A 12,145-nucleotide genomic window follows, 5' to 3' on the forward strand; every position below is an offset into this window, starting at 1 on the left:
TTGAAACTAAACGTTTTTTAGGCCAATTTCATTGGAGAAAAAACAATATTATATTATATTATATTATATTATATTCGGCACACTACGGTATTAGAACATTTGACTATTGAGTATACGATGACTAAATCAACACTGGTATGCCGTATACACACCTGAGGGGCCGGTCGAACTCCGAGGCGGAGATCTTGCGCGTGGGGGTCCCGGGCGCCGGGCTGGCGGGCGACGGCGAGCGCCCGTCGTGCAGGGCGAGGGCGGAGGAGGGGAGGAACGTGATGGTGGCGGTGAAGGACGGAGTGCCGGAGGAAGAGGCCGGAGAGGAGCAGGGGTCCGAGGGGGAGGAGGAGGAGGAGAGGGGCTGGTGGTGGTGGTGGGCTTCTTTGGTCGAGGGCTGCACGGTGTGGACTCGCTCAGCGAACCAGGCGTTCACCATCTCCCTGTGGGACACACAGACACATGGCTTATTACAGTGGCTCCCAAACTCTTTCAGGTCAAGACCCTCAAACCCATTTTGACATGAGATCAGATTAAAAAAATGTCTTCTACATCCTGACAGTTTTCTGAAAAAGCTATGTTTCTATGTCAGTCGTTCTTCGATTTTTCAAAAATAGCAGACCTACAAGCTCGTAGCGCGCCACTCGGTGGCGCGCTATGAGCTTGTAGATCTGCTATTTTTCAATAGCTAACACCAAAAGGGGTTCCCGCCCAAAATGGGCTAATTGACACTAATTAGTCCGCAGACCCCCCCCCCCCCCCCCATGTGAAAAGGTATGCCATGAAGGGACCGCCCCATAAGAGAAGAGTTTTACGGCTCTATAGCAGTGATTCTCAACCCGTTTCATTTCAAGGACCCCCAGTTTGACATGCATTAGTCTACGGACCACCCATTTAATGGCATTACTATCTCTGGGACCCTCAAATTTATATTGTAAAATCAATGTTAATTTAACTCTGAGGTCCATTTGGTTCCATTTGTACACTCTCAGAGTTACAGACCCATAAGGGTCCATTTGGTTCCAAACTATCATTTAGCTGGGGACCCCCTGGAACTCCCTCAAGGACGCCTGGGGGTCCCCGGACCCCACTTTGGTAACCATTGGCTTATTAGAGTAGACCCTGAGACCAGATTCTACAAGAGGTCTTCTAAATCCTGACAGTTCTCTGAAAAACCTATGTTTCTATGTCCGTGGTTCTCAAATTGTCATGTAATTGGCAGCCGACCCTGCATCTGAAAATATTTCGTTCCAAGGACCCTCGGAAGGAAAGATTTGAGTTAACTGTTACCTGCCAATAACAAGTGTAGACATGTTTTGGCCCAATGTCTCTATAGTGCCAAGAACGAGTTAGACTAGTTTTGTTTTTACATGATATTTAATTCTTGCTTGGTCTACGGTCTCTGAATAGCACCCTGACTCTGCTTGACCAGAATGGAGTGGAGCCTTCATTAGTGTCATTGGTAACATCTGATGAAGGACGAGCCAAACAATATAGCTGATGTGCATAGAGCCTATTTACGAAAAACAAGTTGGAATTTCCAAAGTTGGAATATGGAGCGAAAGAGATCTCTGCCCGACAACAGCGAAAATATGTGTGCCAAATGCAAATGTCAGGCGATAGAGAAATAAAAGGGAAAATGACATTTGGAGTGTGTGTGTGTGAGTGGGTGCACTTGCACGTCTGCGTGCCGTGGCCACCACAGCTAATGCGGTTATTTGCTGGAACAAATTAAATGTGTGTGCGTGGGTGTCAAGGAGGAGGCACACTTGTGTGCGAATAACAACCTTAACACAATTATGGATGGATGCTCTCTCTCCAATCAGCCGACACATTGTCCAGTCAATACACGCACGCACGCACGCACGCACGCACGCACGCACGCACGCACGCACGCACGCACGCACGCACGCCTCTCTGGATTCAAGCATGAGCAACTTATACAGCAAATCAATGAGCAAGTTAAGTTTTGTGAGTTCATGTCCCGATGTGTTTTTCTTTCTTTAACCCATTTTGGACTGAGGTCGATTCAAAAAAGAGGCTTCAAAATCCTAACATTTTTCTGAAAAACCCATGTTTCTATGTCAGTTGTGCAGTTGTGCTCATGTCAAGGACCCCCAGAATTATCTCTATTGGGCCACGGACCCCCATCTCAAAATATGTTGTTCCAGGAACCCCTCAGAAGCAAATATTTGAGTTAAAAATGTTCGCTCTGAAATATATATTCAAAGATTTGCACCACATTTTCACGACTTTTCAAAAATAGCAGACCTACAAGCTCCATGTCTCTGCTTTGGATATATCCCCTCTGGTCATCCATTTGTACGGCCGGTGGGCAGTGGTGGAAAGTAACTAAGTACATTTACTCAACCCATTTTGATCTGAGGTCAGATTCAAAAAATGTCTTCTACATCCTGACAGTTTTCTGAAAAAGCTATGTTTCTATGTCAGTCGTTCTTCGATTTTTCAAAAATAGCAGACCTACAAGCTCGTAGCGCGCCACTCGGTGGCGCGCTATGAGCTTGTAGATCTGCTATTTTTCAATAGCTAAAGTATAACATTAAAACACCAACATGTGTTCCCACCCAAAATGGGTTATAACAGTCAAAGGGCTCTGTTCACCTGAGCAGCAGCAGCAGCAGCAGCAGCAGCAGCAGCAAGGCCTCACTGTGAGGCCTGCAGGCAGTAAAAGTCACCCGCCATGAAATTAGCCACGGTTTCAGGACCGAATGACAGATCAGGCCACGAGCCAGCCCCAAACAAACAGTGGTGGAACAACTACAGATTTTCTTTTTTACTTACATGAAAGCATCGATACCACAATGTACAGTAGAAACTAGAGATGTCCCGATACTGTATCGGTATCGGAGAAGTATCGGAATCAGCCCTTATTTGTTATATCGGTTCATATCGGTATCAGCAAAAATGCCAGTCTAACCACCGATCCGAAACAGGGGTAAGGGGTTGACACTATGGCAGGTAAATAAAATGTTGTAGTTTGTTTTCGAGTTGCCGAAACTGAAAGTGCACATTATGAGTGAGGAGTCTGCTATAAACACAACACGAGATATACAGTATAGCTAGATAGCTATAAACACAACACGAGATCACGACACTGGTATCGGTATTCGGTATCGGTATCGGCTAACACTGTGGTATTGGGATCGGATCGGGAACGATCGACTAGGGAACATCCCTAGTAGAAACGCTCTGAAAAGTCTGGCGTTCAAACTTTATGCTTAAGAGTACAGAAGTATTGGCATCAAAATATTCTAATTAGTACTCATTATGCACGCCCGATTATGCCGTATTCTACAAAATGTCTTCTAACACAGGGGTTCTCAACGTTTTTGGCCGGGGACCCCCGGAAATGCTTTGGCAATGTCTCGGGACCCCCGCCCCGCCCCCTCCCGACCTCCAATATAAATTGACTGCTACAATAACCTTAAACCATTTTGGGCGGGAACCCCTTTTGGTGTTTTAAGCATTGTTATAATTTAGCTATTGAAAAATAGCAGATCTACAAGCTCATTTTTTTTTTTAGACTAAAATCTAAAATGACACAGATGCTTTCCCGGTTTTAATGGGTTGATGGCGAAAATAGTACATCTACAAGATCACAAGGCGTCGTGAGCTTGTAGATCTGCTATTTCCGCAAGCTATACCATTATACAATGAGGTATATAACACATGGGTTAAGTGGTTAATCAGAGTACTAATCAATTTAGTCCAGTGGTTCTCAACCAGTGGTCCGGGGACCACCAGTGGTCCTTGAGGGGGTTCCAGGTGGTCCCCAGCTAAATGGAGAGTTGGCAGCCAAATGGACCCCTTATAGATCGTTAACTGAGAGTGTAAAATGATTGTTAAGTTACATCTGTATTACTTAATTTAATTTACAAGAAGTGTACACAATTAGAGAATGTAGAAGAATTGTTATTTTGATCAATGTTATCTCTCCTAATGGTAGCTAAATCAATATAGCATGGAAATGTGTGTACACATTCTTTAGTTTTGGGTCTGCGAGGCTAAATCTCAAATAGTGGCCCGCGGCTCGAATGCAGAATAAATAATGGACCTTGATGTGAAAAGGGTTGAAAATAAAAAAATAAAAATCACACCTGTGTGAAGTGAGGGGCGCTCTTATCATCGTACATCATCCATTCATTGTCAATGGGAAATTCATCTTTGTGTATAGGACAAAAATAGCAGATTTGCTCAGACACATGTATGATGTCAATTCTCCATTCTTTGTCAATGGCATTTACACATTTTACACTATAGATGAATATAGGAGGGGCTAGCGCCCCTCAAAAATTAAATTAACAGTTCAGTTCAGTTCTCATCATCTCATTCCGGCCAATCAGAATTTGCGTCCTCACCTTCGTCTTCAAAACTGGCCATTCATTATCAATGGCATTTAATGTTTGTGTTAGGACAAAGTTTGTGTTTACGCACAACCTCAAAGCTGGACATAGGAGGGACTAGCGCCCCTCATCTATACTAAAATGTTTTCATGTCCATTCGTTGATACACATGAGAGAAATAAAATGAAATTAAAACCGTAATTGCTTCTCGATTATTCGACTGACCCATACTGAGCACGACTGAGACGGTAATTGGTTAAACGTTGTTTTTTTTTAATATGTTTTGGGTCAACCCATTCTGGAAGGGAACCCTGTTTTAACTAAGCATTATGTTATACTTTCGCTATTGAAAAATAGCAGATCTACAAGCTCATAGCGCGCCACCGAGTGGCGCGCTACGAGCTTGTAGGTCTGCTATTTTTTTTAAATCGTGAAAATGTGGCACAAATCTTTGAATATATATTCTTTCAGAGCGAACGTTTTTTTTTATTTTGACGACAGGCCTAAATGGGTTAATTGCCCAGCCCCATAGCTGCACACAGTAAACGTCACCAGCCATGAAATCAGCCTCGGTTGGGATAGATTAGGCCCAGAGCCAGCCCCAACACACTGCACTGTACAGGCCAGGAGGAGAGTGTGCTGCATGCCAGCCCCGTGTGCCAGTGGAAATGCCATCCTATCTGGCAAAGTATGAGTGCTTTTAGTGTGTGTGTGTGCGTGTGCGTGTGTGTGTGCGTGTGTGTGTGTGTGTGCGTGTGTGTGTGTGTGTGTGTGTGTTCTAAAAGGACGACTTCAGCCATTTACAGGCTGTCTTCATATAATATGGTATAATGATCATCATAATATGGTGCCATTTTTGTTATTCACTGTGTGTGGACAGTTCGAAACCCGCCTACCAGTGACATCATCGATGGGGGAACGAACCCAAGATAATAGAAACGTTATAGGCTTTCTATATTGCTGGAAAGTGACAGTAGCGTGCTGTTAATGGAAGCCATTGTGCTTTGCATTAATGAAAAATAGAAATGTGAAATATTGGCCAAACCGCTCCCCGATCATCTCCATTGGCCAGAGAGAGAGAGAGAGAGAGAGAGAGAGAGAGAACGATAAGTTAGACACCTGAATGAACTTCTCCATTTGTGTAAAAAAAATCTATCCAGCTACAGAATTTTAAAAGTAGACACAAATGCTACCAGCCTACCATAGTATCACGATCATTAGCCCATTCTGGACGGGAATCCCTTTTGGTGTTTTGACTAAGCATTATGTTAATACTTTAGCTATTGAAAAATAGCAGATCTACAAGCTCATAGCGCGCCACCGAGTGGCGCGCTACGAGCTTGTAGGTCTGCTATTTTGCTATTTTTTTTTTTGCTATTTGAAAAATCGTAAAAATGCGGCACAACTCTTTGAATATATATTCTTTCAGAGCGAAGATTTTTTTTATTTCGACGTCAGGCCTAAATGGGTTCGAGAGGACCCCGCTGGCCTAGTGGTCCAGGCGCATGCCACATACAGTTGGGTGCCACCGATATTGTCCCTTATCATTTGACCCATTTAGGCCTGACCTCAAAATTTTAAAAAATCCTTCTAAATCCTCCAGTTTTCTGAAATAAATATTTTCACGATTTTTCAAAAATAGCAGACCTACAAGCTCGTAGCGCGCCACTCGGTGGCGCGCTATGAGCTTGTAGATCTGCTATTTTTCAATAGCTAAATTATAACTATATAATGTTTAAAACACCAAAAGGGGTCCCCGCCCAAAATGGGTTAACTGTCCTTTTGCGCAGATCACGCAAACCTCAGCAAAAAGAAAAGGACAATATCGATGGCCTCCAACTGTATAGGCTCTGGCCTGACAGCGCGTCGCGTGTTCGAGTCCCGTTCATGAGTGACGACCTTTGCTGCGTGTCTCTCTCTCCCTCTTTCCTGTTTTTTTTTTTTTTTTTTTTAAGATATTTTTTTGCGGCTTACGCCTTTTATTGGTTTTTTGAAGGGACAGACAGACAGTAGGCTGACAGGAAATGGGAGAGAGATGGGGGAAGACCATAGAGTATATATATAATAGAGACTGAACTGGCGCGAAGCTCCGCCCCCCCAGCTATTCATGTCAGTGGAAGTTGCTCAGTGGCGTTTTGAAGCACCCGGAAGACTGCCGGAAGTCCCTCCCCGGACCTCAACTTTGAGGTCCTGAGTGACGTAGGGCAACCGAGCGCTCAACGTTAAAGCCCAGCTGCACGGGGTTTCCCGGTCATGAATCCACGGGTCCGCCTGTAGTCCCTCCTCCTACCACTAGGACCCAGAGCTTCAACGTTGAATAGCCTCACTGCCCCCTTGGGGAAGACATGCAGTAAAGGCCGTGTCGGGCTCGGGAGTCGAACCCGCGGCACACTGCGACTGGATTACCAGTCGGGTGCCCAGACGGTTACGCCACCGCCTGGGCCCCCTCTTTCCTGTTTGTCTTCACTGTATAACTATCAATAAAGGCACAAAAGCCAAAAACAAATCCTTTAAAAAAAAAAGAGAGGACCAATTGTGCATAAGAAGATATGTTGAAAATGGACGAAATCGTCCTTTAAGGTTGGGGGGGGGGGGGGCGACGAACTCCCTGATGGTTCCAAGAGGTCCCCAGCAAAATGAGGCACAGTTTAAGCACTTTAACCTTTATTTTATTCAACGTTGGCTATTTGCCAGTGTAGCAATTTTTAGATATTGTGGGGAATGTGGTGGAATCACTTTGAACATTTGCAACAATGCAAATCTTCCCACTCCCTCCCTGGTGCACAATCTTTTCAAATGCATGTAAATGTGTGTGGGGGGGGGGGGGGGTCACCTTCACATGAAAATGTTTGAGAACCAGTAAGACAGTGGTTCTCAAACCACTGTTGACAGTTAATAACCATTACCATACGGTAGGGCATTCACTTCTAGTCATTTTTACTAGTTGACTAGTTGCCTAGTTTACTAGTCGATTAGTCGACTAGTTGTTTAACCACCTATTATGTTAGGGGGAAATAAATATTTGTACATTTAAAAACTGTGTACATTGGTGACTATAACTATAATCTACCTGATCCTGAGGCCTACAAAATCGGGGAATAAATAAATAAATATTTTTTTTCTTATCAACTAGTCAACTAGTACCAGCAAGGTCGACTAGTGGATTTACTAGTCGACTAGTAAACTAGTCGACTAGTTGCTTAATGCCCTACCATACGGACACTTATGGGTCTATAACTCCGAGAGCATACAAAACCACCAAAACCTAACCCAGGCTCCCTGCATGTGCATGGCATATCTTTTCAAGTGGGGGGGGGGGGGGTCCGCGGTCTGATTATGTGTTCAATTTGGGGGTCCTTGCCATGAGAGAACCAGTGTATGTAAGACCCCAGTCTGATTCAGTCCTGATTGAACCCACGGGCATCTACTGGAACATAAATGTTAAATGGTGCATAAATATAGCACCTTAACCCATTTTGACCTGAGATCAGATTCTAAAAATGTCTTCTACATCCTGACAGTTTTCTGAAAAAGCTATGTTTCTATGTCAGTGGTTCTTCGATTTTTCAAAAATAGCAGACCTACAAGCTCGTAGCGCGCCACTCGGTGGCGCGCTATGAGCTTGTAGATCTGCTATTTTTCAATAGCTAAAGCATAACATAATGCTAACACCAACCCAGAATGGGTTAGCGTACGCTTTACATAGATCGTGCATTACATTCACCCATTCACACACACATGGCGGAGGAAACCAATGCAAGGCACCATCCTGCTCAACAGGAGCAATTAGGGGTTCAGCTTCTTGCTCAAGGACACTTCGACACTAACTCTGGGGTAGCCCGGGTTCGAACGGGGAACCTTTCCGGTTCCCAAGTGGCCGCTCTACCGCTGATCCACTGCCGCCCCTAGCATTTCCCCAAAGAGGCCCTGTATAGCCTCTAATGTATCCAGCGGAGGTGTGCGCTGAATCGATAACCTCTCTGAGAGAGAGAGAGAGAGAGAGAGAGAGAGAGAGAGAGAGAGAGAGAGAGAGAGATGCCCCTGAAACCAGGACACAACCACATGGGCTGCTGATGTATGCACATCTCTATCCTGAAGCCATGTGCAGTGAATCCAAGGTCTCTGAGTTTGTTTGGATTTTATTCTATTTTTCGTCAGTGGTTCTCAGAGTGAGGACCCCAAGGGGTGCTCCGCATTAACATCAGGTATTTTTTAAATGTGGAATATCTTGGAAGAATTTTCGCAACACAAATCGTTGTGTGGGCCACAAAATCTTTTCACATGGGGGGGGGGGGGGGGGAGGGCGGGGGTCTGTAGGCAATTACATATTAATGTGGGCGTCCTTGACATGAAAATACCTTGAAGATCACTGTTATTCGTATGAATTACGTCCTGTGGCGGCCAAGTCTATGGACTTTAATGTTTGTTTAGGGCTGTTATGATTTCATTTGTCTGCCAGTCAAGTCTATGGAATGTCTGCCAGCCATGTGTCCATGGGCTGTAATGTTTGTTTTTAGGGCAATAAATTACAGCGTAAGACATCATCTGGCTGACAAGATGTATTTAACATCTTGTAATAATTTACCGGTAGTTTAATACAGTAGTTTAAAAAAACAAAACAAGCCAGGATGGACTAAGGAAAGAAACAATATATACAGCTGTAACCTATGTGGAAAAGGCTTCACAAGAGGCAGTAAATGGAAACAGCACAGGATAATTAATTTAGAATAAACGAGCCAGGACGGAAGAACGAAAGAAACAGTACGACTGTAAGCATTGCAGAAAACCGAAAAAGCTCTCATTTTAAATGTCAGCCACAGAGGGCACCCCTCACTTCACACAAGTGTGATTTGTGGGCCTGGGCCATGGCTCAGTGGTCCAGGCACCTTGGCTGGTAATCCAGTCTGGCAGTGTGCCGCGGGTTCGACTCCCGATCCCGACGGCCTTTACTGCATGTCTTCCCCCCATCTCTCTCCCCATTTCCTGTCAGCCTACTGTCTGTCCCTCCATACAAAATATAAAATAAAGGCGAAAGTCACAAAAAAAAAAACATTAAAAAAAAAAAAAAGTGTGATTTGTGTCTGTGCAGTACACTGAGGAACGGAAACGTGCAGCACTGCAAGAAAAAAAACAATGCCACCAGTCAACAGCTCTTCTGACAAAATTGTGCCTCCGAGCTTTTTATGGAAACTTCAGTTGCGATAGAAGGGGATTGTCTTTTGCCATTAAGACCATGGAAAGAAATCTTTGTTAAAGTCGTCGTGGTCTTAAAGTGGATCAAAGTGGATAAGTGCTGCTTGACTGGAATAAATTCATCCCCCGCCTGCATGCAAAGGGCTTTGTGGGACAAGATGCCAGCCTGATTCAATGTCCAGATATGGCCACTTGAAAGCCAGACGTCGGAAATAGCCAATCTACAAGGCCACACGACACGTCACAAAGGCGACACGTTGTGGACTTGTACAGTTGGGTGCCACCGATATTGTCCCTTATCATTTGACCCATTTAGGCCTGACCTCAAAATTTTAAAAAATCCTTCTAAATCCTCCAGTTTTCTGAAATAAATATTTTCACGATTTTTCAAAAATAGCAGACCTACAAGCTCGTAGCGCGCCACTCGGTGGCGCGCTATGAGCTTGTAGATCTGCTATTTTTCAATAGCTAAATTATAACATAATGTTTAAAACACCAAAAGGGGTTCCCGCCCAAAATGGGTTAACTGTCCTTTTGCGCAGATCACGCAAACCTCAGCAAAAAGAAAAGGACAATATCGATGGCCTCCAACTGTAGATTGGCTATTTCCGAGCACGTGACACGCCGTCATGTGACGGAGCATAAATTATAGTTAGTGTGCAGCTGAGGAATGCTAGGATTTTTCAGCATTCTAAACAGTTGTTGGTTCATGGGAATGAACATGTATTGCGCCGTTATTCTTTCACTAAGTTGATGGGACAAAATGTTAAGCCTTCATGGGGTGAAGTTTTGATTTGAGTTTATTTATCTGCAGTGTCACACCAAAAACAGATCAAACGTGATCAAAACAAAACCAAGCTGGAAAAGTTTTCTCTGCCTTCTGTTCCCAGACAGCACTTTTTTATGAAAACAAACAAGCCATATTCAACTGCCAATAAGTAAAGAATGGAACATCGCGGAAGCACCCCAAGTAGAGACTCTCTTCTTTCTTTTGAGATATTTGGCGTTTACATAGTCATAGAACAAAATATGATGAAAGATAGGAATGCTCAAAAACGCTGGCAGTGGCTGCATACTGTTCTAGAGAAACTCAGTTAATGGACAACTCCAGACTAAATAACATTAACATCATTTAAGGGACCAAGCCCGAAGGGACTTCTTGGTTCCTTAGTGTATTTGTCTGTTTTTTTCTTCTCATTCTTCCACCAAAAATAGCAGTTCTGGCTTAACTGTGCAGTCGGTTTTCGCAAATGGTAGAGGGCTATGCCAAACAGAGAGGATGTGAAGCCCACGACCATTGGCCAAAGGATGGCGCTATAGCACTCAATTGAAAATGCAAACTTTGAACAGGCATAGCTCATGAACCGCTCATGAAAACTTCGATACACATATGCGTCTCCTCATGCCGAACAACTTTTGACCTCTGACCTTTAGATTTCCCACCATTTTGAACAAAATGCACGACAATTTCTACATGTGAACTTTGGACCTACTGTATATAGACAAAAGAAATTCAGGAGTACAAGTAGGCCTACAATTGAGTACAAGTGAAAAAAGTAAGGTTTTATGAGCCAATGAAAATTGCAGTTTTATGAAATTTCTTCTTCTTCTGCCCCATATACATAGAGGATCTACCATAGTGATTTTCTGCCAGGATTATTTTTGAGCAATTTGCGTGAAATGTATGGACCATTATCTGAAATCCCAGTTGAAGAGAAGTTTGTATGTGAAAATGTGTACAAAACATATAGGCAGCGATGTTAGCGATAACAGGCACTTTGATAAGGCATAACTCATACCTCGTCTGTCTGTCTGTCTGTCTGTCTGTCTGTCTGTCTGTCTGGGGAAAGGACAGCTGCAATACCACTGGGTGACCTAAAGTGGCACTGTTGAGCAGCCTAAAAGGGCTTATTGCTTGGTCCCATCTTATCGCTGCTTGCAGCTATATTTTTCCTACATATATTGATCCCAATTATGACTTTCCATGTACAGCTATGGGATCTATTTTGCAGAATTGCCCCTGTCGTCCATTTTCCCCCAGCAGCCGCCTCATACCATATAGAGCGTCGCAGTCCCGCCTCCTACCCTGGACCAGGAAATGAAACCCAATGCATTATTCTCATAGACATTTCTTAAAGTATTTATTTAAAGACGGTTACGCCGCGGACAAAGCCAACTCGAGTCGTGACAACTCATGACAACACAAACAATATTTTGGACCAAACAAATAATTAGAAAGAAGAAAAAAACGGCAGTTTTTTTGTTGTTTTTCTTCTTTGTAATTATTTGTTTGGTCCAAAATATTGTTTGTGTTGTCATGAGTTGTCACGACTCGAGTTGGCTTTGTCCGCGGCGTAACCGTCTTTAAATAAATACTTTAAGAAATGTCTATGAGAATAATGCATTGGGTTTCATTTCCTGGTCCAGGGTAGGAGGCGGGACTGCGATGCTCTATAGAGCGCAGCACATAAGCATATTGCTTCTTACCCCATTATTGCGTTCAAAAGTGATTTGTTTATTTGTTAATTAATAGTTGTCATTACAAACGTGTCCAGGCCTTGGTTGTCGCACACGAGCCACCACAGTCTGCTAAACAG

At 43.7% G+C, this 12,145-nt stretch overlaps 1 protein-coding gene across 1 annotated transcript in view; it reads right to left on the minus strand.

Moving 5' to 3' along the window:
* The window catches only part of pde5ab (phosphodiesterase 5A, cGMP-specific, b), a gene marked incomplete at its 5' end in the record, with an annotated part of 60,301 nt that overhangs the window by 45,980 nt on the left and 2,176 nt on the right, over positions 1–12,145 (minus strand). Inside the window, one exon of the mRNA XM_079491350.1 lies at positions 153–434. Within this exon, the coding sequence (XP_079347476.1) occupies positions 153–434 (282 nt within the window). The remainder of the gene's footprint in view (positions 1–152; positions 435–12,145) is intronic.

Source organism: Electrona antarctica (assembly GCF_951216825.1).
Source record: "Electrona antarctica genome assembly, chromosome: 21".
Classification (NCBI taxonomy): domain Eukaryota; kingdom Metazoa; phylum Chordata; class Actinopteri; order Myctophiformes; family Myctophidae; genus Electrona; species Electrona antarctica.